At 36.8% G+C, this 27,217-nt stretch overlaps 1 protein-coding gene and 1 long non-coding RNA gene across 2 annotated transcripts; one reads left to right on the forward strand and one right to left on the reverse strand.

The window, feature by feature from the left end:
- Positions 1-4,459: 4,459 nt before the first annotated feature.
- On the reverse strand, positions 4,460-7,259 carry LOC111874706. The gene is made up of 2 exons (XR_002844606.2): positions 7,014-7,259; positions 4,460-6,145 (listed from the first exon to the last, which is right to left on the reverse strand). It is a non-coding gene; the product is annotated as an uncharacterized LOC111874706 (long non-coding RNA).
- Positions 7,260-7,460: 201 nt separating this feature from the next.
- On the forward strand, positions 7,461-26,778 carry LOC111874662 (secernin-2). The gene is made up of 8 exons (XM_023870360.2): positions 7,461-7,652; positions 8,060-8,229; positions 10,251-10,438; positions 12,229-12,428; positions 16,579-16,685; positions 16,850-17,047; positions 18,189-18,350; positions 20,600-26,778. Exons 2-8 carry the CDS (start codon positions 8,074-8,076, stop codon positions 20,819-20,821), a joined length of 1,233 nt encoding a protein of 410 aa, XP_023726128.1. The 5' UTR covers positions 7,461-7,652; positions 8,060-8,073; the 3' UTR covers positions 20,822-26,778.
- The last annotated feature ends 439 nt before the right edge of the window (positions 26,779-27,217 follow it).

Consider the following 27,217-nt stretch of genomic DNA (forward strand, 5'->3'; position numbering starts at 1 on the left):
ACCCGCGATTGCCTGTTGGTTAGGTAACTGCGTATCCAGTTTACATAACCACCAGAAAATCCAAGGGCACTCAGTTTGTGAAGAAGCAAAGAGTGGGGAACGAGGTCGAAAGCAGAAGTTAGGTCAAAATAAATGGCATCCACTTGACGTTGAGAGCCAACTAGGGGAGTAATAAAATCAAGATACGTTACTAGATTGGTGGTGGTGGATTTACATTTTGTGAAACCATGCTGGCAGGGATTTAATTTCAACTTGAGGTCATGTGAAACATGGTTATGGATAACATATTCAAATAATTTCGAAAAATTGTTAAGAATCGAAATAGGTCTGTAGTTTTTGACTGAGGCACTGTTGCCTTTCTTAAAGATAGGAACAACTGCCGCTTGCTTCCATAATGCAGGAAAACACTGCTGAGAGAGACTAAGATTGAAAATATACTTCAAGACAGGTGCAAGTATATAAGAACAACCCTTAATGACAAATGCTGGGATGTTATCAAGACCGACAGATTTGGATGGTTTCAGACGTGCAATTGCTTTAAAAATGTCTGAATCAGAAACAATAATAATAATAATAATAATAATAATAATAACTCTACTGCAGTCACATTTTCACAGTAACTGTCATATGAAAATATTGTATTACTAACTGATTCTTAGATTATATAATGATACTATTTAAACTTCTGATGTTACACAGCACTAAATGATATATGCTGCATTAGATAACGATGCGCAATTAAAATATCCCTGCATTCTTGCTGGGTTGGTCTGGGTGCCATGTAGGCCTCACTGAAATAAATATATGTCAATAGTAACGTACATAATCAATCACTGTCCAAAATATTTTGACAATTCTGTGTGCCAATATTATGCTGGACACTGTCCTTCCTCTAAGGTATACTGTTAAGGTACATGGCATTTCAAATGTTGGTTCCTTTAGTCTTAAAATTTTAAGTTATCATTATATTGTTTTTACTCGTATTATGATATCATTGGTTACATTTGAGACTGAACCTGAAACCTTCTGGATATTAGTATGCTAGACCACCAGGGTTACCCAGGAATGATTGTCGTTTTAATCATATTTACTTCCTACCTGAAATCCTTTCTAAGCTCGACTTTCTCATGGCCTTTTCTGTTTTGATGAATACAACCTCCTTCATTTTCCTAGTGATCCTAATTTCCTCTTTGTGGATGATTTCTTAAAATAATTACAAATATGCCAGTTAATGACAACCAGTCACCTGAAGCCAACTTCCATAACATCATGTATACCAAATACAACTCAAATTATGGCAATAGGCAATGTTTAACATGATATTGTTATAAGAAAATTATATTCAGTGCACTGGAAGCAATGGACTGTGCATGAAATGAAATGAAATGAAATGGACAGTGCTTCCCTGAACTGAAGGACATGCATGATTTCTATCAAACCAAATGTAACCCACAGGCTATGTAATATGCACCCCTAGAGACTTCTTGGTACCCTGGAACTTGTAAGTTACTTAGACATGGTACAACTCCAACCTCCCATCATAAAAATCTAGAATGCTACAAAATATTATATGGGGCTCAAGACTTATATTTTGGAATCACTTTTGGAATAAGAACATGAGAATTGAAGCTTGGAATCTCATGAGCCTCTACAGGTCAGTAACAAGAAAATTCATGATGTAAAATAGATTTTGAGGGAGTGCAGGAGATTAAATGGAATGAAGGTGACACTGAATCAGCTTACATTTACATACATTTCTGTTCAAAGGGGAATTATATTCATTTATTTATTTATTTCGTCTATATAGATCATTGTTACATGATATAGGACAAGTCAGTTACTGTACATTGGCTGATTACAATAAGAGTAAAGTTACAATATTTACAATTGTTTATAATAGATTACAGTAGATTACAATAGTTAAGAGTTCATATAGTGTGAGGTGGAATTCATATTAGGTGCCCTCAGTACGTCAACTTCCATACGTCCTATTGTGCCTGTACTGGCGATAATGCTTATTGATAATTTGATGGAATGAGGATTGGCAGGGGAAACTGAAGTACTTGGGGAAAACCTGCCCCAGCGCCACTTTGTCCATCACAAATCCCACTTGACTAGACCACAGCGGTGGGAAGCCAGCGACTAACCGCTTAAGCTGTGGTGCGGCCTTTGAGATAATATTGGTGAATTTGGTGATAGCACTGGTATAGCGTTTCACTGTAGACTCTACACTGCAACATCTCACTACATCTGTTCTCCCTTCCTGGTGCAGTTTCTTGGTATCTGCAATCTCTCCAGAGTAGGCCATTCAGGTACATCTCCGACTGTGTTATCTTGGTTGCTGGGAAAAAGAAAGGAAAACTGCGCAGTAAGGATTCCCAAAACAGATTATTCATGAATTATGTGATTATAATTGATTAGTGTTTGTCTCACATGAGAGAAACTCATCCACTTTATAAAAACAGTGTTCGAGTAGGTAAGTTTTCAAGGCGTTTTTGAACTTAAATAGTACCGGTATTTCTTTAATATATCGTGGCAGATGATTTAGCAGTCGAAGTCCTACATTGTTAAAGTTGTTCTTGTGTAGACTTTTATTACATGGGACGATGTGCAAGTGGTCTTTTTTCCTTGTGTTGTATAAGTGTAATCCTGAGTTGGTTGTGAAATCATTCAAATTGGATTTTATGTGTATTAGAGTTTCGTATATGTACAAAGATGGTAGAGGTAATATATGTAATGATTTGAAAATTTGTTTACTTTGGTACTTCTTCATGCACAGGAATCAAATGATGATAGAGTTTGCTGTTGACAGAATGTTGTATGATTATGTAATACTGAAAGTTTAGTGGTGTGATTCCAGTGAAAATTAGAGAGAGAATTCATGAATTTAAACTAGGGTTTACATGAGATTATTAATAACAATAATGTTATAGTAGTAAAATTTACAGCACCAAATATAAAATTGTTAAGAGCACAAAATTCCCACCTTGCAACCTTTCCTCCTCTTTATGGGATAAAAGATACAGTTATCTTGTCTTAATAGATAAAAATGGCATTCAAGTATAACTGATGTCTGATCTTTCATAGAGACTGGCTGTGTTACTGATCACTATCTAGTGGTTCAAAGAGAGGGAGAGGTGTCAGTACACAAATGAGGAATGCAAAGTTTAATGTGGAAAAATTTTATCCTAAGAAATGGTGTGGAAGTTAAACAGATGGTATTAAATTAACTCACAAATAAGGGAATACGTGACTTGAAGAAGGGCTACCAACCCAAAACATCATAAATGATGAGACATGTGGTATCATTAGAGATTCCCACAGTATTATGGTTATGAACAGACTGAGAATTCAATCAATTATTTACACCTTCCATGCTATTTACAAAATAACTCATGCAGAATATATTTCATGTTTGAGTAACTTATAGAAGTCATCTGCCCTCCCAGTATTCATCAGTTAACAGTAAATTTCAAGTTCATTCCCTTTAACATACAGGAATTATAAGTTACTATAGAAATATACTACCTGTAGGCTTCCTAAAAAATCTGGCATGGAATAGATTGAATATGCAGGTAGATGGTTGGTAGACTGCAATGCATATTGCTGTTGCCATTAATACCAGAGTCTAGTTTTCATAAGACTGATATTGCTATTGAAAACGTGAAAGATTACATTTCCAAGTATTGAGCAGGCCTGGCAGATTTGATCCATATAAACAGTAACACATTATGTTCTGAGATTCACCAATTATTCATTCTATTTGGAATAGGGAATTTTGTTATATTGTGACTCGATGCATAATTCTGACATTAGCTCAGACTATATATCATCAAATGGTGGGTTGATTAATGAATAATGATTGGAAAGGATGAAGATGGAAGAGGCTGTGGCCTATTTCAAGGTATTCTCCCAGCATTTTCCTGAAGTGACTGAGGGAAACTAAGAAAATCCTGTCAGGTTAGTGAGTTATCTGGTTGTGATTCAAACCAGATATCTTATGAATAGGTGTCAGGGCTGTTGCTGCCTGATCCAACTTGCTTGGTAGGAACAAGAAAGAACAGATGGAAGCTGTTATTCACTGGCAGAGCATTCATGCTGTGTTATTCTGGCTAACACTTCAAGAAATAAAATAAAATATATTTTGTAGTTCAGCAGCCCTCCATATGCTGGTAAGAGATGAAATCAGATAAAGAATATTTTCCATCTCCAGCAAGCTAGCCAGCCAACCAGTCATAAGTATATAAACCAGTTCCTCATGGCTTATGTTAGCCATTTGTGAGCATGGGTATAATTAGAAGTGACATGATATAGTGTAGAATTGAGGGATGGAGGGAGTGCATGTCATTCCATGCTGCCATGTTAGTCAAGGAGAAACATTAGGCTAGTCGTCCATTGGAAGCGGAAACCTGCGAACTGGGATTCGGCCGAATCTGTGCGAATCTGTTCGTCCGAATTCGTGCGTTCACTGCGCGTCCTTTGGCTGCGTGTTCGGCCGATGCCATTCGCGTTCTGTCATGGCGCTGTCTTAAGATTTATGTGATCTGTACGCGTTTGATACTCCCTTACTGGCTAGGTGACGAGCACAGAATAGGAGAAAAGAGTGGATTAGTGGAATTTTACCAAAAAGACAAACGTTTGATGAATTTTCTCATATATGGAGTGATTCACAAGAGGACGAGTCACAGTATTTTGGTTATTTTCGCATGAAGCAAGATACATTTGAATACACATTAAGCAAAGTATATCAGTTGAAGAAGTACAGTAACTTCCGAGAAACTATTTCACCTGAAGAACGCCTAGCTGTAACGTTAAGTTAAGGATTTGATAAGAGTTTGAGAAAACAAAATATTACATCGATGTTATATTATTCTTGCTTCTTAGTGATTACATACAAACCGTTGTTTCTACAAAGGATCGAAATTACTATGATACACAGCGGCACTGTTCTTGTCTGTTACAAATTCATTGCTGTGGGAACTATTATGGGAACTGCGTGTCGATTCAAGGGATAGAGGCGAAACATTTGACGTGGACATCACGCTGCTGTTTCGATCCTCCTGTTCCTGCAGTAAAACATCCATCAATTTCATGCGTAATCGCAGCTGTCTTTCTTCAGGCAAGCTCATCAGAAATTGATAGTCACTATCCTGCTTCATTTGAGAGCTCTTTTCGAAATAGCTCAACTTTTTAGATTCTATTTCGAAGAATTTGTCATCGTAATTAATTCTTTTCTTTCCTCTTTTTAGCGGACTTTTGAAATGCTCTTTTTGTGCCGGAGACGTATTTACAGGTGCATCATTCTCGATATCTGATTGAAAATCTGGAGTAGAAAATGCATCATTATATTCACTTTGTGTTGTAATATTATCAGTGCCTGTCTCAATACAGGCGTCCGCAATGTCAGGAACACTACTCGACAGATTTCTCGGTTGAACAGTATCAGTTCGTAGGTGGTGAACGCAGCTCTTCGTCCGAAAAATCCAAACCAATCTGGATATTTCGCAGTTCGCAAGTATACGCGCGTTCACGGACGAATAGTGCTGCTACCAATGGACGCACTCTAACCTGATGCAAGCTGTTAGGATCGTTCGTCCGTTTCCGTGCGTGTTCGGACGAACTCCTCATCGCAACTTTCCGCAGCTTTCCGCTTCCAGTGGACGAGAGGCCTTAACATGCTTCAGTTGCCAGGAGCTCACACAGCACCCAAGCCAGTGGCAACTCATGGTTTAAATGAATGGTGGAGTTAAAACACAAAACTAATATGATGATAACATTTCTTGCATAAGTGTCGATGGATATGGTAGCAATAATAATAATTGATGATAATCTATATTTAAGGACAACTGTGAAAATTATATTTCCTGTTAACAAATTCATTTTGATAGCTGTGTCAATATTATTGCTACTATGAAACTGCATGCTTCAAAGTAAGTCTTGAAAGCTATGTGAAATAATAAAGCTGTTCACAGTCACCTTATTTATTAAGGAATTGCCCTCTTCTTATTTTTTGTGATGTAAACAACTCTGTTACTTTCTGGTTGAATCTCAGAGTGTCAGTATTACATCTTTGTGGATACTCTGAACAGCTAGAGTATGAAGATTTTCTTGTTCCACGAGTTCCTAAGGTAGGTCGTCACTCTTTCTACAGTAATAAAACAATATTCTGACTCCGTGGTTGAGACTGGTATTATATTATTTCCATTAGTTCATGCACTTGTGAGAGGGTATTTACTTTCACTAAATTTCAGATGGCAGAAACAGAGTTTCTTGGCAAATGTGTCCATTTCTATAACAGCATAATTTGCCCTCAAATTTATCCTTTGAAAGATTAATGCCCAATCTGCTGCTGACATCTGTGGTGAAATAGTATTACTTGTATTGTACAGCATTACCGGGTTTTTGGACTTTTTCCATCGTTTGGAATTCTAGGTAATAAAGGATATGACGTTTCGGTAACTGGACCTCTTTCCATCTTCAGGTGAGAAAGGAAGATACCTACTTAGTTGGGCCCTTTAGAAAGAGCTACTCTCTAATTCAGTGATTGAGGTTAGCTCTTTCTAAGGAGCCCAACTGAGTAGGTGTCTTCCTTTCTCACCTGAAGACAGAAACAGATCCAGTTTCCAATACATCGTGGCCTCTATTACCTAGAATTCCAGATGATGGAACAAGTCCAAAAACCCAGTAATTCTGTGTGTCATACACCATCATCAGAACCCTTTAGCATCTACTTGTATTATTGTGTCTAGGTTAGCGACTGGTAAGGCTTTTACATGATTCTGGAAAACCATTCACGCCAAGCAAATGCATTATCCCGTTCTGGCTAATATACTGTTGTAAAACTATCATGCCCAAGCACTATTTATAGTATGAGGCTTCACATTATCATAACAACCAAGCTTAACATAATTCTGTTCTAATATTTTCTAGATTTTCATAATTGTGTATGTTAAAGGAAGCTATACATTTGAGGAATTGATTTCAGACACTATTTAATACATTGAAATACCTACCTTATTTAAAGGAATTTTGGATTTGGATTGAATATTTGAACGTTTCTAAAAGACATACAGAGAAGCTTTCTATTGATGGCCATGAGTGCAATGTTACTGGTTCAACTAATTCACTTATTCCCATGTTTAAAAACAAAGAAGTTCCTCGCAATAGAAATAAGTACAATACCAATGTTATTCATTGCTATCTTCTGACCGTAAGCGGTGAGGATGTGTGGAGCGCGGGAGCATGTGGGGATGTGGAGGGTGTGGGAGGTGTGGCAGTAGTTTACCGTTTTACCGGTTGAGTCCTTGGCAGTGGCAGGCATTGTTTTGTAGTAGTGCCGTCATTGCCTAGGTGGCATAAGTTACAAAGTATGTTGCGTTAGTGACGTCACGGTGGCCACGTTGGTAGCCAATAGCATTGCGTTACACATTATACTTCCTAATCCCTGACCTCCCTGACGTCGAACGCAGTCGAACGTGCCAACATCAGAAAATCGATGCTGGATAAGGTGGTTGGAGCAAGGGAACAGGTACAGGGTGACTAGAAGACTAGAACGTCTGGGGCCGTCTGGGGCGAAGTTGAAGGTATTTGGTCGGCGTCGGAAGGAATAGTTTCCGAGGAAGCTGGTTTGATATCATGCTTCAGTTTTTCAGGTACTTTTATAAACTTCCGAGAGATTATCTAGGTTGATCTGTGTACATTCCTTTTTAAGTTTTTGTCACAGGAAATAACGTTTATATTATTGCGTATGGTATTTTGACATTAGTTTGAATTGCCGTTACACCACTGAAGTTAATTTCAATCAAAATGCCTAACATACATTATTGCATATGGTTCATATTTTGGCAGTTTGAATTGCAGTTACACCAAGTTTCAATCAAAATGCCTAACGTTAAATATTTCTGAATAAATTTTATTCCTTGAATATTTTTGTTACGGACGTATTCATACATCGCAGGCATAAGTAGTTTCTCCAGCCAAGTCATATGTTTGTATACAGTGCAATAAAAATAAATTTACCATTTTGAAATGATGTATTTTTGTGACTACAATTATTTAGGTAAACCAATAAGGATGAAACTAGTGTCTTGCGATACTTTTGTGGTACTGCCACCACTTACTGCACATGGTGGCGTTATTTTTGGCAAGAATTCAGATCGCCCTAAAGGAGAGGTACAGGAATTGATATATCAGCCTGCACAACAACATTCTGCTGGAGATAAACTGCAGGTAAATACTGGCAATTACATAGTATCACCTCACCTAAGGAAAACCAGAATTTCCTGTCGTTGCAGAAAGATGTGATTGCCCTTTTGAGGCAATTCACAACTAAACTCTTTAAGAATGTCACTTCTCAGGACACCAGTAATAGCACTAGCAAAATTGAAACACGTGATTGGTATTTAAAGTTTACTTATAGGAAAGTGTAAGTGCAGATGGTTAGATGGGAAGGAGAACCATCAATCAGGGACAGGATTTTATGTATATAAAGAATCATATTAGCAATTGAGATGGTTTGTTAGCAATAGGATGCTCTATGTATTACTAACAGGTCCAGGGTGTGATATCATTGTTCTGGATGTTCATGTCCCAACAGAAGATAAAACTGATTATATGAAAAACAGCTTCTATGAGGAACTAGAATGTGTATTCAATCAGTTCCCTAAGTGCGACACGAAAATTTTGGTAGGAGATTTCAATGCCAGAGTGAGTAGAGAAGATATTTTAAAGCCAACAGTTTGGAGAGAAAGTTTACACAAAATTAGAAATGGTAATAGAGCTAACAGTATACTTTGTCACATTCAAGAACAAAATTGTATAGAGTACAATGTTCCCACATCACAACTTTCATAAATTATGTTGGACATCTTCATATGGAAAGACACAATTAGATTTATCATATTTTGATAGACAGGCACTAGCATAATCCACATGTAATTGAACATTTGTAATTAGTATGAAAATGTGAGATATGTCACTGTACTATAGTACTGGATCATCATCTGAATAATATAGCATGACATTCCATGACTAATGTAGCGTGGTTATCCATAGTTTTGGTTTGTTCTGTATCTGTGTAATAACTGAAAGCTACTTCTAATAACTTAAATTGAAGTTGAAATAATCAGTAATTTTAAAAGTTTCACCATTACTACTGAATGACCATACTCAGGGTAAAAGTGCAGAATATGGTCTGGGTCTTGCTAGGCTAAGTTGACGTAATGTAACATAATACCAAAATCATACTGACTAGGAAGGAAAACTGTACCCTGGAACATGACATAGTGGGCAACCCAAGCTACATTCTGCACTTTATTGGATTTTCTGCTGACTTGAACACATCATTGTCACTACTTTTAGATCATTTGAATTTTAATTACATTTTCTAAATCATATTGTGGTGTTCTCAGTTATAACACTTTACAGTCAGGTACGTGGGTACCAGAATTTTCCAAGAACATAGGATCTCTATCTTCAGATTAGAAATTGCCCTGAAGATGGGAGCACTATGTTCCATTTAAGTGTTGGTGCCCACATACTGGATTGTATGGTGTAGTGTTGTTGCAATCAATGTAAAACTTTACTACCATGAAAGCCTCAAATGTTATATTCTCACTGACATGGTTAGTTTCAGTTTATGCAGGATTTATGGAAAGCCTTGTTCTGTTGGAATTTAAGGAGGGATATGATATGATATCTGACTGTATGTTATGTCATTCTCAGATCACAGTATTTTTCATGCACTTGTACATGTGTCAGATCATGTTCTAAACTGTGCCATCTGAAATATAAAGGGGCCAGTGTTTTATCAGAAGAAGGAAGGAAGAAATGAGATAAAGGTATGAGAGGGAGAAAGGAAAGGAAGAAATGGCATGAAAGAGAAGATACAAAACAAATTATTCCTCATTGACTTTCAGTGTCCTTTTCTACCAGTATTTATATTGTTCTCCATCAATACAAAAATCGTTCATGTAACCATTTCTTTAGGAGTAGGCAGGATTCCGTGATCTTCTGCATGAATATTTTACTGAATAAGTTTTGGGATAGCAGGCAGCAGCTAGCAGCTAGCAGAGTAAGACAGGACAGACAGGACACAGTTATTCCAGTAGTATATTAAATTTCTTATTTCTAAATGTTGTACCATTTATTAGAATTCCATAATCACCAACTGCAAATAAATGGCTTTTATTTGAGCAATGAAGAACAGGGCTTTTTGTTTGATGCGTAATGTTAATCTTGTTTTTCTCCAGTGCACTTACATCATGGTGGAGCAAGTGGAGGCAACACAGGCTGTAATTCTCAGCAAGCCAGCATGGATGTGGGGAGCTGAAATGGGGGCCAATGCTAATGGTGTTGTCATTGGCAACGAGGCTGTTTGGACCAGAATGAATGATCCTTCAGACTGTGATGAGAAGTTGCTGGGAATGGATCTGGTTCGGTAAGATATAATCAGTGTAAGAATTGCAGGGTGCTGAAATTTGAATTCTTATAACTCTAAAATAGAGTGAGAGGATAGCTACCATAAAAAAAAAAAGAACATTAAACAAGAAAACTCTATAAAAGTGACATTCTCAACCAGTGGGATGCACATTCCCTCCAGGGAGGGCACAAGAGCCCATAGACTTAGTGATGTTTACACCCTAAATGCACTCAAAATTGCATTTTTACTGTTGATTTCTGGAAATTGCCAAGTTTTACATTGGAATAGCATATCATGTAGACAGTGAAATGTCTCCCAGTAGGGTCTGTTCAGTAGACCCAACTTTCCTCTTCAGAATGGTATATGACATTTCATGCCATTTATTGAAAGTGTACAAGAACTGCTTGTTGCTCTCATCATGGGATAGCACAAATTGTGGTGTGAATATGCTAAATGCTTGAAATGGATTAGAAATGACTAGTATATACTTATTACCTCTCAAATTCATTGTGGGAAATTTTTTAATTTTTAAAAGAAGAGGAAACATTTGCCTTTCATTCTGTCAAATATGGTATTGATCCCTTTTAACATCAAACGCTGGCATGAAATTATCAATAAAATCTCCAAGTTTGAGACTGAAAAATAAGTGTTTTAATCGAGAACCTTTTCCCAACTAGATGTTGAAAATCTGAGACTAATACATACCTCATAATGACCATTCTGATAGGTACCATGACAGGTAACATGTCCATATTTAAAATGCTGTCATGTTAGTTTTTAATCTTGAGATTTTTTTTGCATGTCTTGAATAAACTGAGTACCTGTTGGTTGTTCTTGTTCTTGTTGGGGTTGCTTTCTTAGTTCTTCTTGAGTGAAGGGTTCTTGGTTATGTTCATATTCATAAGGGCCCCAATAAGATTGGTTTTGTTGGTTTGTTTCAGCCTTTTAGTGATGCTGTTAAGCTTTTTTACTAAGGAACAGTATTTTCCTTTGGTCTCTAATTATTTATCCTATTATTTTTCTCCTGTTTTTAGTTTATTTTTGTCTTTTTTAATTTGGTTATATCTATATATCATTGAGAGTTCTATAATAAGATGTCTTGGTTCTGCGTTGTTTTTGTAAACCGGGGGACTTTTTATTGTATATATAGCTGATATGTTCTTTTTTTTTATTTGTTTTATATTATGAATGCCTTAACTTGTCACCCGTTTTATACTGTGGATGAAATTTTTGTATATACTAGTTGGTAAGATTAATTGTATTCTGGTTCTATTCTTATGTCTTGACTTAGTTTTTTGTACTACTTATTTATCTAATATGACTTTTCCACATCCTAAAGTATTGGATTTTATGGAAATAATAGATGAGTGAAAAGAGCTTGTACTGACGCCTGAAACCTTTGAGAGTTCCATACTGGGGAAGTTTTGTTGTATATATGGCTGATATGTTCTTTTTTTATTTTGTTTTATATTATGAATGCCTTGACTTGTTCCTGTGGGAATGGAATGTTTGTTTTTTGATCTGTGACTCATTCTATATCCAGTAGTTGTTTCCCAGCCTGTATGTGGATCTATTTTTGAATTTTAAATAAATTGAATTGAATATACATGCCCATTGACTGAAATGGACTATTTACCTTCCCTGAAGCTTGTGTTAAAAATGTCTGTAACTTTACCTCTGTGTATACTGTGCAGCAGTATAGGGACTTTTTTTTAACCTTTCCTTCAGTATCTGTTAGAATGAATTCCCTCTTCATTATTGGTTTTGTCTGTCATCTCAATAAGTATTTTTCATGTCATTTTTCCCAGGTTAGGTTTAGAACGTTCACAGACTGCAGAGCAAGCTGTGGATGTTATAACTGAATTGCTGGAAAGATATGGGCAAGGAGGACCATGCTCAGATATAATACCAAATTTTACATACCACAATTCATTTCTCATTGCTGATCCCAAAGAGGCTTGGGTGCTGGAAACAGCTGGAAAGATCTGGGCTGCTGAGAAAATTACAGGTTTGTTTTATTCTCCTTTCCTGATAGTGTTAATAAAATATGCTGTTTTTTGTGTTAGTGTAGGTTAATCTCTTTTTAAAGTAATTTATATCTGATAATACATCACTGGGCTCAGGAAATCTTGGGAACATGATATCTAATATGTTTGGTACATTATTCTTTTCTATATTCTATATTCTGCTCTGTATTCATGCATGGATTTCAGATTTGTGACTCTTAGTACCAATTTCTTGCAGTGTTAGCTGAAAAAAGATTTCTTTCTAATTGTATTATTTCAGTATTCAGTAGAAATGTTGTAATTGGCTTAAGTGGTGATTTAAAATTGATTGCTGTAATCCAGTTGTGCATTAAAAGGTGAGTTAATGTAAACACCTTGCTCCAAACACAAACTGTATGTTCAGGTATTATTAAAACCGTATTTTACCTTTTCATAAACCATCAACACAACTCCTTTAGTGTTCAGTATTTATTTAAAATCTATTCTACTACATGTTTTGACCTGTATTGGTCATCTTCAGGTGGTAACAATGTTGAACACAGCTAGTGAATTGTTGCTCTTTAGACTGCCTTATTAAAAACTTTGATCCAGTTTTCTGTAAGTTACATAGTTTTTGTGTTTGGCTTTGTGATCACATGGTCAGGTGGTAAAACCATAAAATAAGGTTTTACCACCACCCTCCTCACTCACAGTGCCTGTGTGTATATATTTGTTTACTGGGAACTCAGTTGGCCACAGATTGAATATGAGGAGAGTGGTCATTAAAATATGGTAGGCGCTTAACTAAAGGTGGAAGTTAGCGGCCTCCGTTGTCTAGGGGTAATGTTTCCACCTCATGACTCAAGGTACGCGGGTTCAAACCCGGCAGAGGTCGTGGAATTTTTAAGGGTGAAAAAATTCAGGGAACAAGTCCTCCGGGAGGGACTTTAAGCCGTGGGTCCCGTGTCATAGATTTATGGCACGTAAAAGATCCTCATGTCTCTAGGAGACCTCTGAGCAAAATTAGGCAAAAAGTTTCCCACCCAAGTAGTTTCCAATGTCTCTGGTAGATGGGGGAAGTATCAGGTACCGAGGGCCGACCTTGTTGGCTGAATGGGGCTGATAGCANGATGGGATTTGGGTTTGTAGTCAGATTTATTGAACTCTTACTATTCATAACTACAAGTAACGATTATGCTGTCACTGTTCTACATACTTCACAAATCACTACAGGACACACTAGGTCTTCAAAGTCTGTTATATTCTTCACCAGCCATTGATTGTTAGGTGCTTCCAACAGCGGATGTTCCCCTTCCTCCAGGTTCTAGAACTATCCCCTGCCTCATCTACCAGCTTCTCACAGCAACAGCTTACAACAACTGAACCCCAGTGGTTACCTGACTGCTCTTCAGTCACTCAGTTAAATTGCTGCTGGCCTTCACCAGCACAATCATTCCTGGCTTCATTCTCCTCGAGATCCATGACCAAGATTTTTATTCTCTCCTAGACATGTATGTGTTTTGAAATGGGGCTTCCTCTTCAATGAAGGCTTTCTATGTAGGCACTACATTTGTTCCATCGTAGAGTCAGCACAAGTATATCCACACTGTCACGATACCCAGGTCACTATGGACTCTGTGCATTTTTTGTAACTGCACTATACCAAGTAACATTTTTAGAAGGTATACATTAGTTTCTTGTCAATGAAGACATGTGCAGCAGGTTATGCCTTAATTTATATAACTACTATGTAACTGCAGTTAGTCGGCTGAACGGTTGTAGGCCTGACTGCTGCCAAGTGTAAGACTCTTATACTGTGTATGCCTGGCTTCTCATTGTCCAGTACTACATACATTTGGATTTACATGGTTTAGGATTAATTCTGCCTGCATCCTGCATTCAAGGACAAACATCGATAAGACTAGTCACCTGACAGGTAAAGTGCGTGGACCCACCAGAAGACCACACTTTTCTCGGGCCATTATCTCCGTAACCGTTCAACTTTGGACATAGGTGTTTTGGGTTATATCGGCATACTTTAACATAAGGAACACCCTCCCGAAGTCTGGCACATTCCTCCTGGGACACTCTGTATATAGAGAGTGTACAGTACTGTGGCTAGGACAGATTCTTGAGGAATCTCTGCCTCCATTTTTCTTGGTGTAGAAAATTTGCCTTCTACCAAGACAGTAAATTTTCTGCCAGTGAGAAAAGAAGCAATTAGTTTAATGAGAATTGTCAAAAATTATAATTCTTGCAATTTACATAGTAGGCCAGAGTGCCATATTATGTCATAGGCTTTCACGATATCCAAGAACACAGCAGCCGTCAACATACTATTGTTGAAATTCAGGGTGACATGATCCGCCAACCTCATACATTGAAGTATCTTACTGTGATCTGCTCGAAAGTCAAACTGACTTGCATTTATATCTCTATGTGTTATACACCATCATCAGAATCCTATAGTAACTACTTAAACATCCAGTGCTGTCAACATAAGTCAGTGATAATCGAATGACTAAGTGATGGATTGGCAGCCAACAGTGGACATGCATGTGAGAACGAATTTCTAACTATCCAGATTAAAGATAATCTGGCCTTGCCACATTTTCTTGCATCAGTCACAAATGTGGAGAACTTGATCATGATATATAGAACAAAATGTTTGCATTAATGTCACTTTGAAACTTGGTAAAATGGCTTCAGAAACACATGACATGTTATAAAGAGGCTTTGAAGGAAATGCTTAAACTTTGGTTTATGAGTATGAGCCATTAAACATTACAGCAGGTGGCACAGTGTTAATCTCCACTGTTGCTGCTTGCAAAGAAGGCCAGACAGATGTGACCAAATGTCAAGAGTGTCTTGGAAGTTTATCCTGCGATAGGGTTGTCCATTACAAGTTGATTTCCCCATGGTATTATTATTATTATTATTATTATTATTAGAGGGGGTGGGTTTCCCCATGCACCGCGACTAATAGTCTATTGTATGTCCCCCTCTGATATTCTACCAGTCGCCATACCCTACCGGTACTGGTGCGTGCTATCAGCCCCGTTCAGCCAACGAGGTTAGCCCTCGGTACCTGATACTTCCCCCATCTACCGGAGGCATTGGAAACTACTTGGGCAGGAAACTTTTTGCCTAATTTAGCTCAGAGGTCTCCTAGAGACATGAGGATCTTTTACGTGCCGTAAACCTACGACACGGGACCCATGGCTTAAAGTCCCTCCAGGAGGACTTGTTCCCTGAATTTTTCCGCCCTTAAAATTTCCACAACCTCCATCGGGTTTGAACCCGCGTACCTTGAGTCATGAGGTGGGAACACTACCCCTAGACTACGGAGGCCGCTCTTCCCCATGGTAACATTCAGTGTGCAGTGTTTCACAGATGTACTTCAAAATATGTGGGAAAACTTCTTCCTAATGCATCTTGAAAGTTGGTTTACTCAAGGTTGGTTTATTGTAGCAGTGTATGCCTCATATTGGTCTTTCCAGTGATTCATAACCAGAACACAGTGACTGTGGCCTCCTACCGTCCAAACCCTCTAGATCTTGGTCCCTGGAACTTCCTCTTGTTTCCAGTGTTGAAATTGAAGCTCAGAGAAAAGAGATTTAACAGTGTTTTGAAAATTTACCAAAATTCACAGCAGTTACTTAATTTTGTTATGAAAGAACAGTTTCAATCATGCTTCCAATAGGAGAAGTGCTGGGCTCATTATACTAACTCTTAGGAACAGTGCTCTGAAGGACACATGATGCACAGTTTATAGTCTCTAATATGACAGCATCATTAAATAACGAACATAAAAAGCTGAGATGCAAAATTGGATCACTTAAACAGAAACAAAACAATAATTATAAATGCATTCTCATAAAGTGCCACCTCATAAATACCACTTGAATGAATGTATAAGGGGTGGGCCTCCTTGGCCCTTGCACCGTGACCACAGTGATCTATTATGCCTTTTAATACCACTTTCTCATATGCATCTTATTAGAGAATGACCCACTCATTCCTTGAGAGGTAATTTAGTGATCAGATAACTGTGCATCTAAAACTCTGTGGCCTTCATAAACTAATAGGACAGTACGTTTAGATTACAGATACTTTCGACAATGTTATTAGTTCTAATTCTTGTGCTCCTTTCTTTTCTTCTTTTTTTGGTAGCTGGATGTCGAAATATCTCAAACGCTTTAAGTATCGGGACCAAAATTGATAGAAGCTCTGCTGAACTCAAGGAAGTTGCACAAAAGCATGGACTATGGGATGGTCAAGTGAGTGCCACTGTAAATTTTGAAGACAGCACATGTTTCATAATCTTATCTTTTTGCTACTCTTTGTAGTTAACTTATAGTTTACAACAACTAAGGGTAAATTCACACAAATGAAAATTGTGTCCTTTTAGTATACAAATTAATTATGATTGGCTTTGTTTCAGGGTGAATTCAATTTTGCAAGTGTTTATGGTGGAGATAAGGGAAGTGACCCAGAACGGGAAATTTGTGGGAGTAATCTGTTGAAGACCTTGTCAGCAGACAGTACCTTTGATGTGTTCAATATGTTTCAAGTTTTAAGAGATGAAGATAGTGGAATCTGCCGCAAGCCTGATGATGCCTTTCCTACAACTGGCAGCCAGGTTAGTAATAATTGAATGCATGCTTAAAGCAACTTCTTCTTTATACAGTATACAGTATATTTCTGAATGGTAGTTCAGCTAACTGCATGCTATAGGGTCCTTCTTGAGAATCTGAACTGGTCAAGAACCTCCCTCTCTTCTATGGAATCTACCCTCAGCCAGTTGAATGCTGTCTCCCCTGTCAGTCTATTTCTTCAATATTTATTTTAATATATTCCTCCCATGCATTCCTAGATTTTACACGTGGTCTCCTCTCTTAATATTTTGCGCCAGAAATGTTGACTACGTTTATTATTTTCTTCTTGCATGAGTGCTGCCAAACCACCTCAATATTATGCGAAGAGCACAAACTATGAAGCTCCTCATTATGTAATTTTTCCTGTCCTTCTGGCCCCTCCTCATTCTTAATTCCAGATATTCTCAGCTTTTTGTTCTTAAGTGCCGTCAGTCTGCACTCTTCCTTTGTGATGGGAGGTCACCACCACCATCATATTGATATATTTAAAACTTTTTAATTATTTCTTTGCTGTCATATTCTATACTAGCCATGGTTCTTCCAGTCATTAACATACTAATTGTATTCATAGTACATTTTGTATTTTACTTTTCTTGCCTTTGAGTGATAATTGATTTGTGCACTGAAAGAATTGCTGTTGTTGTTGTTGTTGTTCAAATGATATAAATTGTCATGGGTGTTCTGTGAGCAGCTCTCATTTTCTGACCAAACCTTTTCGTAGATTTTTTGCTTCTTTGCAAAAAAATTCTTATATTCCTCCACTTTTTTAGATCAGTAACTGATGGTGTTAGTTTTGGTTTGTTTTTAATTCCCCTTCTTTAGTGGTCCAGAAATACTTTCAGCTAAAATTTGAAGTCTGGGCCATGCCATAACTCAGGCGTTTAATCACCGTGTTGCCACCACAGCAGCCCAGGTTTGATCCCAGGTTGACATTTGGGATTTATGGTGGACTAACTGGCACTGGGGTTGTTTTTCTCATAGTACTTAGTTGTCCCCTGTGAATCCTCTTTCCAAAAACAGTTCCATATTCATTAATTATTGTGTCACCGATACTGTGCAGTCCTAATACCAACAGCACCATTAAACAACAAACACACAAAACTAAGCAGCTTCTAATTTTTTAAGGTATCAGTATTAAGTGCTGTAGGAAGTGGGAAACCTCATTGTCATTGGTTCACTGCAACTCCGAATCCTCGAGCATCAGTGTTCAAGCCATTTATCTTCACTTCTGAGGCAAGAATTTCTCAGCATACATACAGCCCAGTGTTTGATGATGATCCAGCTAAGGTATGAATGTTCACATTGCTTACTAATAGCTAGAGGTCTTGCAGTCATTTATGCAGGATGGCATGTTAAATCATCCCTTATTTAAGCTTTTCACAGAACTGTAATCATCACATAATGGTTCAGGTTTGCATATGCAAACAAGCACCAAGACACGGAGATTTATCCTTAGTGGAGTACATGTACAATATGGCTGCTCTTCTGCTGTAGAACTTTCAAAAGATAATTCCTTTCTGTTCATGAGCATATGACAACACATATCTGCTATAATCTCTCAGTAAATTTGGACTGCCATAGCCCTGGGTTCAGTCAACAAGGCTGACTCTTTTGGCAACAATTTTTCCTTCATGAAACCCCAAAGGATGAATATTTTTGCTCCAAAACTGAACTGTCCTTTCCCACTATGAAGTAAGCCTGTGGATAGTTTTCTGAGAAAATTGCCCAAATGAACATGAAAATATCTCTGTATGTCCACAATATGTTTTGCTTCAGCACAAAAGAAAATAGTTTTACACTGTGTTCAACAGTCAATCTCCCTTTTGTTTGACAGTCAGTTTAAATGTAGATAGCCAGTATCAATAAGTACTTGCCCATTACAATGAGCTGCTATCATCTTCAGTAACATGCCAGTCTTTACAGTTGCAAGCAACAAAAAATTCTGATTCAGTTAGGATATGATTGTATGGTCATCTTCATGAGTCCACCATACTACCCCATGAGCTAAATTGAATCTTGTTGGACTATAATTTTATATTATCCAAATAAACCATATTCATATTTTTATTGGTTCCAGAAATCCACATTTTGCAATACAGCCTCCAGATATAGAACAAGTCAAATTATTTGTATAAAAGTCAACAATACTATAATATTTAACTACATACACAAATTGTGTACATGTCCAACATACCATACAAAACTATATTAAAAATTTAAGACAACATAAATTCCCCAACAGAGTAACCAGTTCAATCCATTTCACATCAATCAATCAACCAACCAGTCCATTCTTCCTTCCTCGTCAAATCACTGTCATAGGAAAACGTTCCATACACATTAAATATACAATAGTTCAATTTCTATAATTAAAAATAAATACCCCCCTTTCACAAACATACCATTTTTAATTTAACTTATATTCCTCTACAGAATAAAACGTATGTTGTACCAAATATGACCATTAACAACACAAGAAGTATTACTGAGCTCTCTGGCAGATAATTGTTGGCTTCCCACTGTGGCAGTCTGGGTTCATTCGCAGTTCAGGTCATGTGGTGTCTATGGTGGACTAAATTTCACTGGGGTAGGTTTTCTCCAAGTACTCAGTTTTCCCTGCCAATTCTCATTCCGTTGAACACTCAGTACTCATCTATGATCTGGGGCTAGTATGGTGGACCCATTAGTGGCCTGTGTACCAAATGGGCTCAGTCTCACCCTGCCTCACAGAATATCACTGAACTGGTTGGTATAGCAGTAGCATTCTAGACTCTTATTCAGGAAGTACACAGTTTGAATCTCAGGTGGGTCACCATCTGTCCTGACTGAAGTTTTTCATGGTTTTCCCTAACCCCTCCAACTAGTTGCCAGTTTAGTACCTTGATTAGACCAGAACCACTTCCTTCAAAATCCTTTCCAGTTGACCATCAATTCTACATTCAGCACTGTGTATTCTAGGCACTGAGAGCATTATAAAATAATGTGCAAAAGAAAAAGAAACCACAAGAATTTGTAGGTTAGGAAATTTGCAGTAAGCAAGTAGACTGTGAGATCAAACCAGAACTCCTTGTTTGTAGTGAAATAGCATGACTCCTTTGCCTGCTTTTGCTGTCTCTGGCTCCCAGCCCCCCAAATTTTTCAGGCTTGTTAGTAGCTTACAATCCCCACACCTCCAGTTAGTGCTCTGAAGGGTTTCATACCAAAGGAATCCTATACCACATGTTTTAATTTATTATAATTTCAAACAATGTTGCTTAGACAAGTTTTTTACTCACATATAGGATGCACTAGGATAGCATTCCAAGCAAGCCAGCCATCTCAAGGGTTTTCATGGTTAAAATAATCCATGACTGCTTCCTTCCACAGGTGTATTTCTTATTCATAATAATGCAGTCAGATACAACTTTGTGCTCTGTAACTGTAGCAGTTGATAACCACCAAGTTAATTTAATCCATACAGTGTACTTGTATATGATATTATATGTTTCCTATCACAGTAATTATGAATAGTTGTCACTATTGTTACACACTTACAGATAGTTCCACGCTTCCAAAGAGAAGTGGATCGAGCCCACACACTCTACAGATTGCATGCAGAAGCTAGCGATAATGCTCGTTCACTGCTCAAAGATATGGAGTTGGGCTGTGTAGCAGATGTGAACAAGTTCCTTGATGACTTCACCCCAGGACAGAGTCTTACTGAAGTTGATGACCTCCTCAAAGATGTTGTTGAAACAGAAGTCAAGTTCTACAAATAAATGAATGAGTGGAGAGTTGTACTGATTAAGTTGAATGAGAAGCAGTTTCTTCTTCACTTTTACTGCCCAGAACACAGCTGTCTTCTGGATCAAATGGGCTTCATAAGGGTGTCATTAGTATTTTTCATTCTTGGGAACTTTTGTTGGGGAAGAAAACTGCCAGAAATTCCTTTGTAAGAGATAATTTGGGAATGGGAGTTGGGCAGCTGTTTAAGGGGATAAAGGACAAGATCATTTTGCTATTTGAATCTGAGATGTGAAATGTAGTAGCTTACAGAAATATTGAGTCACACTGCAGAGTGGTAACTATGAGAATACAACCTGTAACAATTTTGCTACCATTTTTATTAGTTCATAGTTTTAATTGAATTTTTAAGTATGACATATCATTCCATGATTAAACAAACACATCTGAATTATTATCCACAAGAATGGGATTTTAACCTTAAAAATAGAAGATTGTTTTATTCCTTAGGTAACCTGTTTTTTCGTTCTGAGAAAGATTTTGAATCTTAGAAATTTCAGCCAATAACTTTTTGGCAGATAAGATTGATCTGAATGCATGCATTCTGCCAACATATGCATGGTGCAGTTTTAAAGTTTTGCTGTTTATTACAGTATATACCAAGAATATGAAACAAACACAAAATGAAAGGCAAACTGTGGTAGTTATGTCTGTATAACCACCATCACTGTTTTGCTCAACAGCAGCTTCACTAAGTGGGTGAACAACTAGCAGCAGTTGCTGGCATAGGTAACCTATCTCTTTCAAACTTTCCTAACTTGGTACCATAACAGTTTGGTCTTGAAGATAATAAATGAAAAGGCATAGAACTTACCATAATATGCCTTTATTTATATACAGTTTGAACTCTAACAATGCATGATGTCTTGCTGTCTTTTCTTAGCCAATATTTGAAACATATTAGTGAGAAGGCAGTTTCTGTGACATTTACAAATTATGAATTCAGCCTCAAAGTGGCCCTGACTTGCTGAAGAAAGTTAATACGTGGAGTTACATTGCTTGCCAGAAAAGAGGATTATGTCACTAAATTGCTTATCTTTCTGCTCTGTTAATGCTGAACTAGACAGTCATTATGCTAAATCATATGCCTCACACACCTACAACCTTCACCAATCCCTTTCTTATAATGTTATTACGCATGACATTGTCATCCATTCAGTATCATCCACTTCAAACTATGACACCATTGGTTCCTCATATTAAACAGGTATATATGGATTTTGCGAAGATTGTATAAAGTCCTTGAGTCTGTAAGACTGGTGTGACTGACTGTTGTAGTAATGTTGTTCAGTCTGAGCCCTAAGCATTGCGCTGTTCACATCTGACCACCATCCCAATTCTTTCAACACCTTGAGTATAATCATCTGACATTACATATTCAGCTGGTGCTATCATCTGTAGCTGTTAGAAATATAATTGTCCAGGAAATATTTGATTCTGCAAGGAAGGAAAACTAGCCATTCAGTTATGTCAGTCCGCACCATTAATTCACCATTAAGATTATGTAATATATTTAAAATAGTGTGGGTTTATTCATGTTCCACAGTGGCACACTCGACTCAGTTGCACAATCTGTATTAAACTATCACTGTTTGTCTTTTATTTTTATTTTTCCCTCCCCTCCCCCCAATTCCTGTTTTGCACAATCATGAAACAGCAAATTTTAAGAACTGCACCATGCATAAGCAGACTCTAACATTCAGTTTTTTTTTGTCTGTTGAATATTTCAAGATGTATATTCTCAGAAACAAGTTTTTTCGGTTGCCGTATGGGAAATTTTTATTGAGAATTTCATGTTACTGATGTTCCAGAACCCATGTCATGTTAAGAGCCCCTCAGAAACATGCACATCAGAAATTGATTTGGAGGTCTCCTGATATGGTAATGCTTTATCTGTTTTTCTGTTTAAGATTGTCATGAAATAATAAACTTTCAGCCTGTTGCTATTCATTTCTACATTCTGTTATAAATTAAACTTGTTTTGTATATTTGGATTGTGAAATGAAACCATTACTGCTTAGTGCAATTTTTGTTGGATTTTAACACGTTTACTGCTGGGAAGCATTTTTTCACTTTTGCAGCTCTTGCATAAACATAGGTACCTTGTTTCTTAACCATGCCAGATTTTAAACTAGATATCAGTAGCTGGTGGATCTGTAGATGATGAGTTAACCCTGTCACTGCAAATTATTTTCACACCATCTTCTTAAAATAATACAATTTTAAGTAAAAATATTAAAACAATGAATTTTCATAGCCAACTGAATGAAGTTGAACGATTCAGCAATAAAGGTTTTAACTTCTACAGAAATATAAGACTTCCAGTGTGTAAATTGAATATTTGTTCATTTCCTAGCTAGAACTGAATTGTGTTTGGTAGGAAATAGCATGCATTATACTACATATAAAGTAAACCCCAGTTTTAACATAATACCAAGGAAATTAAATTGTTTTCAGACTTGTTTTTATATATTCGTAATCCAAATGGCATGTCAGAAATTCAGGGCACATGTACTTACTAAGCAGTACACATTTTCAAGTAGGTCCAGGTTTCAAATCTCAACCTGGAGATCTATCCTGACAGATATTTCAGTAAGTACAGTTCAGAACAAAGTATTAAACAGTAAACATTCAGTGACCTGTGAGGTTCTTATGAAGATGATGGTGGCGGTTACAGTCTTCTAGGAGGTAACACCATTGTCACCCTGAAAATGGAGGCAGCAGGTTTCTTCGAAGCATGAGAATCTTTCTGTCTGACTACATAATGTTACATCCCAGAAGACAGTAATCTCCAATAAATATCCAAACTGTTTTCCAGTAAATTGTATTTGCTCCCAATTTTTATGTTAAAGAGTTTCCACTTATAAGAGTTAACTTTACATTGGTGCATCCTCTATATGATTTGAAAATTTTCTGATACAGACATGTTTCCATATATTCCAAATTCCGTTTTTGATAGGCCTTTTGTCTGCACAAAGACTTACCATGTACGTTGTGTATATGAATATCCCAAAAGAAAATAGCTGATAAATGTCGCATCCCATCGTTAAAAGCAAATCTTATGCCCTGTAATTCACATGAAATACCATTAGATTCAGTAGCAAATTCAGTGCAGGAGCCATACCTGGAGAAGTATGTAACTTTGACTGTCACTGTGGACCATCTGAGCACAAGTTCACAATTCTTGCATTTTGAACAGATTATACTAGTTGGAATTGGAGGAAGATCAAGAAAAAGTTCAGTTATCATTTTTATTTGTGTAGAAGAGTTTTTTAAGTCATATGCAGGAAGTATAGCTACATTTCTCATGGAAGATATTGCTTAATATTTGTAAGTGGAAAAATGCCAGTAACATACAGTGAAGCACCCATTTAAGATTTACTTAGTACAATTTTAGATGTGCTTAATACTTGCAAAATGTTTTCCCCCAGTAGGAGTATGTGTGCATATATGCAATATGCATGCTTCCACATGTCCACACATGTGGAAACTGCCATGACAAACCATTTAAAACACTGTTTCTGAGAAGACTTATCAAATTCAAAGAGTCTGTTTTCATGAATTCCATCTTTTGATATCATAAAAATTATATTTTTCTCAGATCTTTTGTTAAATGTCACCTCCCCCCTTTCAGCCACATCTTAGTATGGTAAACAATTGTCCAATGTGGATTTGCTTATGTATGCAAAAAGAAAATGCAAGTCCTTATTTGATGAACCCAGAAATTTTGAATATATGCAGTGTACCCACAGCCCTAACCATGAAACACTGCAATTTACTCATAATATCAAGGTAATGTTTCTGTGTCTTAACACAACATTGGTCCTGCAACTTATGGACCAAGAAGTTATTAAGACATTTTAGTTCTCTGACACTGAAAATGTCTACAGGTGTGTAATCAAAGCTGCAGGCTTGTGTTTTTGACATCTAAAGCAATATAGGTAGAGCCATTCATTTGTATGTCTTTAGGTATTAATTGGAGACTTTATGCAGCAGTGTTCATGCATCCCCAAGTTTCGCCAGCACAGATGTATCTAATGCACCATTCTTGAGGAACCTAAACTCCATGTGGAACGAAGGTTTATCTTACTATACCAGCAATTTTATTTTTTCAAAGTGTTGGTTGTGGTGTTGATATATGTGATTGTCTTTCAGCAAGGTATTATGTTTTGTTATTTCAATAAATTTTTAATAGGTTTGTAATAATTCACATAATAATTATTTCTTCCATTCCACTAGAAGCTAGCCACAAGATTAACTGCTGTTGAGAAAGAAACTACCATCATCCTATTGAGTTCACTGTATGTCTTATTTAAATGCAAACATGGAATAAGTATATAATGTTTTCCAAAGAAACATTGATGCTTGGAGCTATGTTGATTCCCTGAGGTTTGTTTAATACATGTGACATTTCAGGAGTTTGTTCAGCTCCAGTCTTCAGATGATTGGTTGTCATTATACTGAGTCTTTGGGGTGGGAACAATTGCAGTGACTGAATGAGAACTTTCTGAATCTAAATTTTACACAGTAATTCAGAACCCACTATATGTTAAGGTAAACATAATGCAATACGAGCAGTTGATGTGCAGCTGTTTGGTTGTAAGCTGTTAGTCTAGAGTCTACATTTACACTGTAGATCATTTATTTTTCAAACCCTGACTGATGGATTATTTTAATGGCTGTGATGACTATACACCTTTTGGGAGAAAGTTACAGTAATTAATGGCTGCTTTAAAATGGTCTTAGGTGTCAGGTGTTGGGACACAGCCATCATTTGTATGCTGATGAAGGTGCTATACATTCACCTTGTATCCCCTGGTCCTCCCTGGGGGGGGGAAGGAGTTTTAAACCTATTAAACCTGATACAGAATATCTGATGTGACAAAACCCTGGGTTCACCTGAAATGGAAATCTTTTTAAATGTTTCTTACAATATAGTCAGGGCTTGAAAATTGTGATTGTCTACTCAGCTAAGGCAGACATAAATTCTCGATAATGGCAAAGTTTGCTTCAGTTTTTAATGTTTTTTATGTTAATATGTTGGTATAACTTGATGTTATTATGTCAGCAGGCTTAGAGGTCGCAAATGGATTTATAATTCAGGAAGGATTCAGCATAATTCTTTGAGCCATGCTAGTAGCATTTAAAATATTCAGATTCAGGTGGACTCTAATAGGAATATGTTTTAAAGAATACAGTACATAAAATGAAGCCCACAGGTAAATGAAAATATTATAAGCACAGCTTTGCATTGCATCTCTGTGAAGGTATTCCACTTGATTCAATAAGTAGCCAGTGCTACTGCTTTCAGCAGGGTCTCATTTTTTTTATTGATGTTATGCAAAATGTAAACTGTCTGGCATGCATATTTCTCTGCCTCAAACTTTAAATACTTGTTTATTGCATCTTCTGTCCTATGGCCACTTGATAAACATAGTTTTTGACTGTCAATAAATACCACTAAGTTACATTTGCAGCTATGTAATATTAAGCAGTATCACCTTCCTTATTTGGCTACTCTAATCAGTTTCAAGAAACATTCTGAACACAAGACTGGTAAAAAGAAAAAAAATTATGTGAATGGTAACACTAAACAAATTTCCTATTGTACTTGCATGTTGCTATGTGCAGAAACGTGGATTACTTATTGAATTAAAAATGTGTGAGGCAGCATAATGTGTTCAGCAGCAGTGTATTATAATTGACATGTAATGAGAATTTTAATGTTTTAGTGTAAAGCTGCAGATAAATTTTCAAGTCATAATTTAAAATAATTTGTAACATTACAGTCACTCCAGACTACAAGCCTGCTATTCAGTGAAGCAAATCAGCTTCTCAAATGCTTATTGCTTAGCAACAAAGACATTTATGATGTGATATCAAATATATAGATAAGCTGCTTGTTCAATTTCAAATAAACATTATAACAGATTATGTTTATTACTTCTACTAGCTAGTCCCCAAATTCAATTGTGCACTGGTAACAAATCATTTTCAATTTTAAATACAGTATATGTGTAATGAACCTCAGTTTAGGGTTTCTTTTGAGAGCAGTACATTTGAACACCAAAATTGAAGATACATAATCTTAAATGAAGGTAAGTTGAACATTGAGATTGTGGACATGGGATCACAGAGTTGAACATTAAATAAGGGAACACTTAAAATTCAGGAGCATTAAATCAGAGTTCCATTGTTTTATAATAGATAAGTTTATTATTTATACAAGCCATCCCCTAAAATAACTTTTGCACAGCTAAGTAAAGCAGTAAGCAGCATACACACAGAGCCAAAATCAAAAGAAGCATGAGATTTATTACACTGGATGTGTTTCAATATGAACTGTGATCCCACATTGAAAATTAACTCTT

Source organism: Cryptotermes secundus, unplaced genomic scaffold (genome assembly GCF_002891405.2).
Source record: "Cryptotermes secundus unplaced genomic scaffold, Csec_1.0 scaffold177, whole genome shotgun sequence".
NCBI classification, from domain to species: Eukaryota; Metazoa; Arthropoda; class Insecta; order Blattodea; family Kalotermitidae; genus Cryptotermes; species Cryptotermes secundus.

Excerpts from the sequence above, each read along its gene's own strand:
- LOC111874662 (XM_023870360.2), top strand. The coding sequence starts at position 8,074 with ATGAAACTAGTGTCTTGCGATACTTTTGTGGTACTGCCACCACTTACT. Across the intron at positions 8,230-10,250 it reads CTGCTGGAGATAAACTGCAG|TGCACTTACATCATGGTGGA; the intron begins GTAAATACTGGC and ends GTTTTTCTCCAG. Across the intron at positions 10,439-12,228 it reads CTGGGAATGGATCTGGTTCG|GTTAGGTTTAGAACGTTCAC; the intron begins GTAAGATATAAT and ends CATTTTTCCCAG.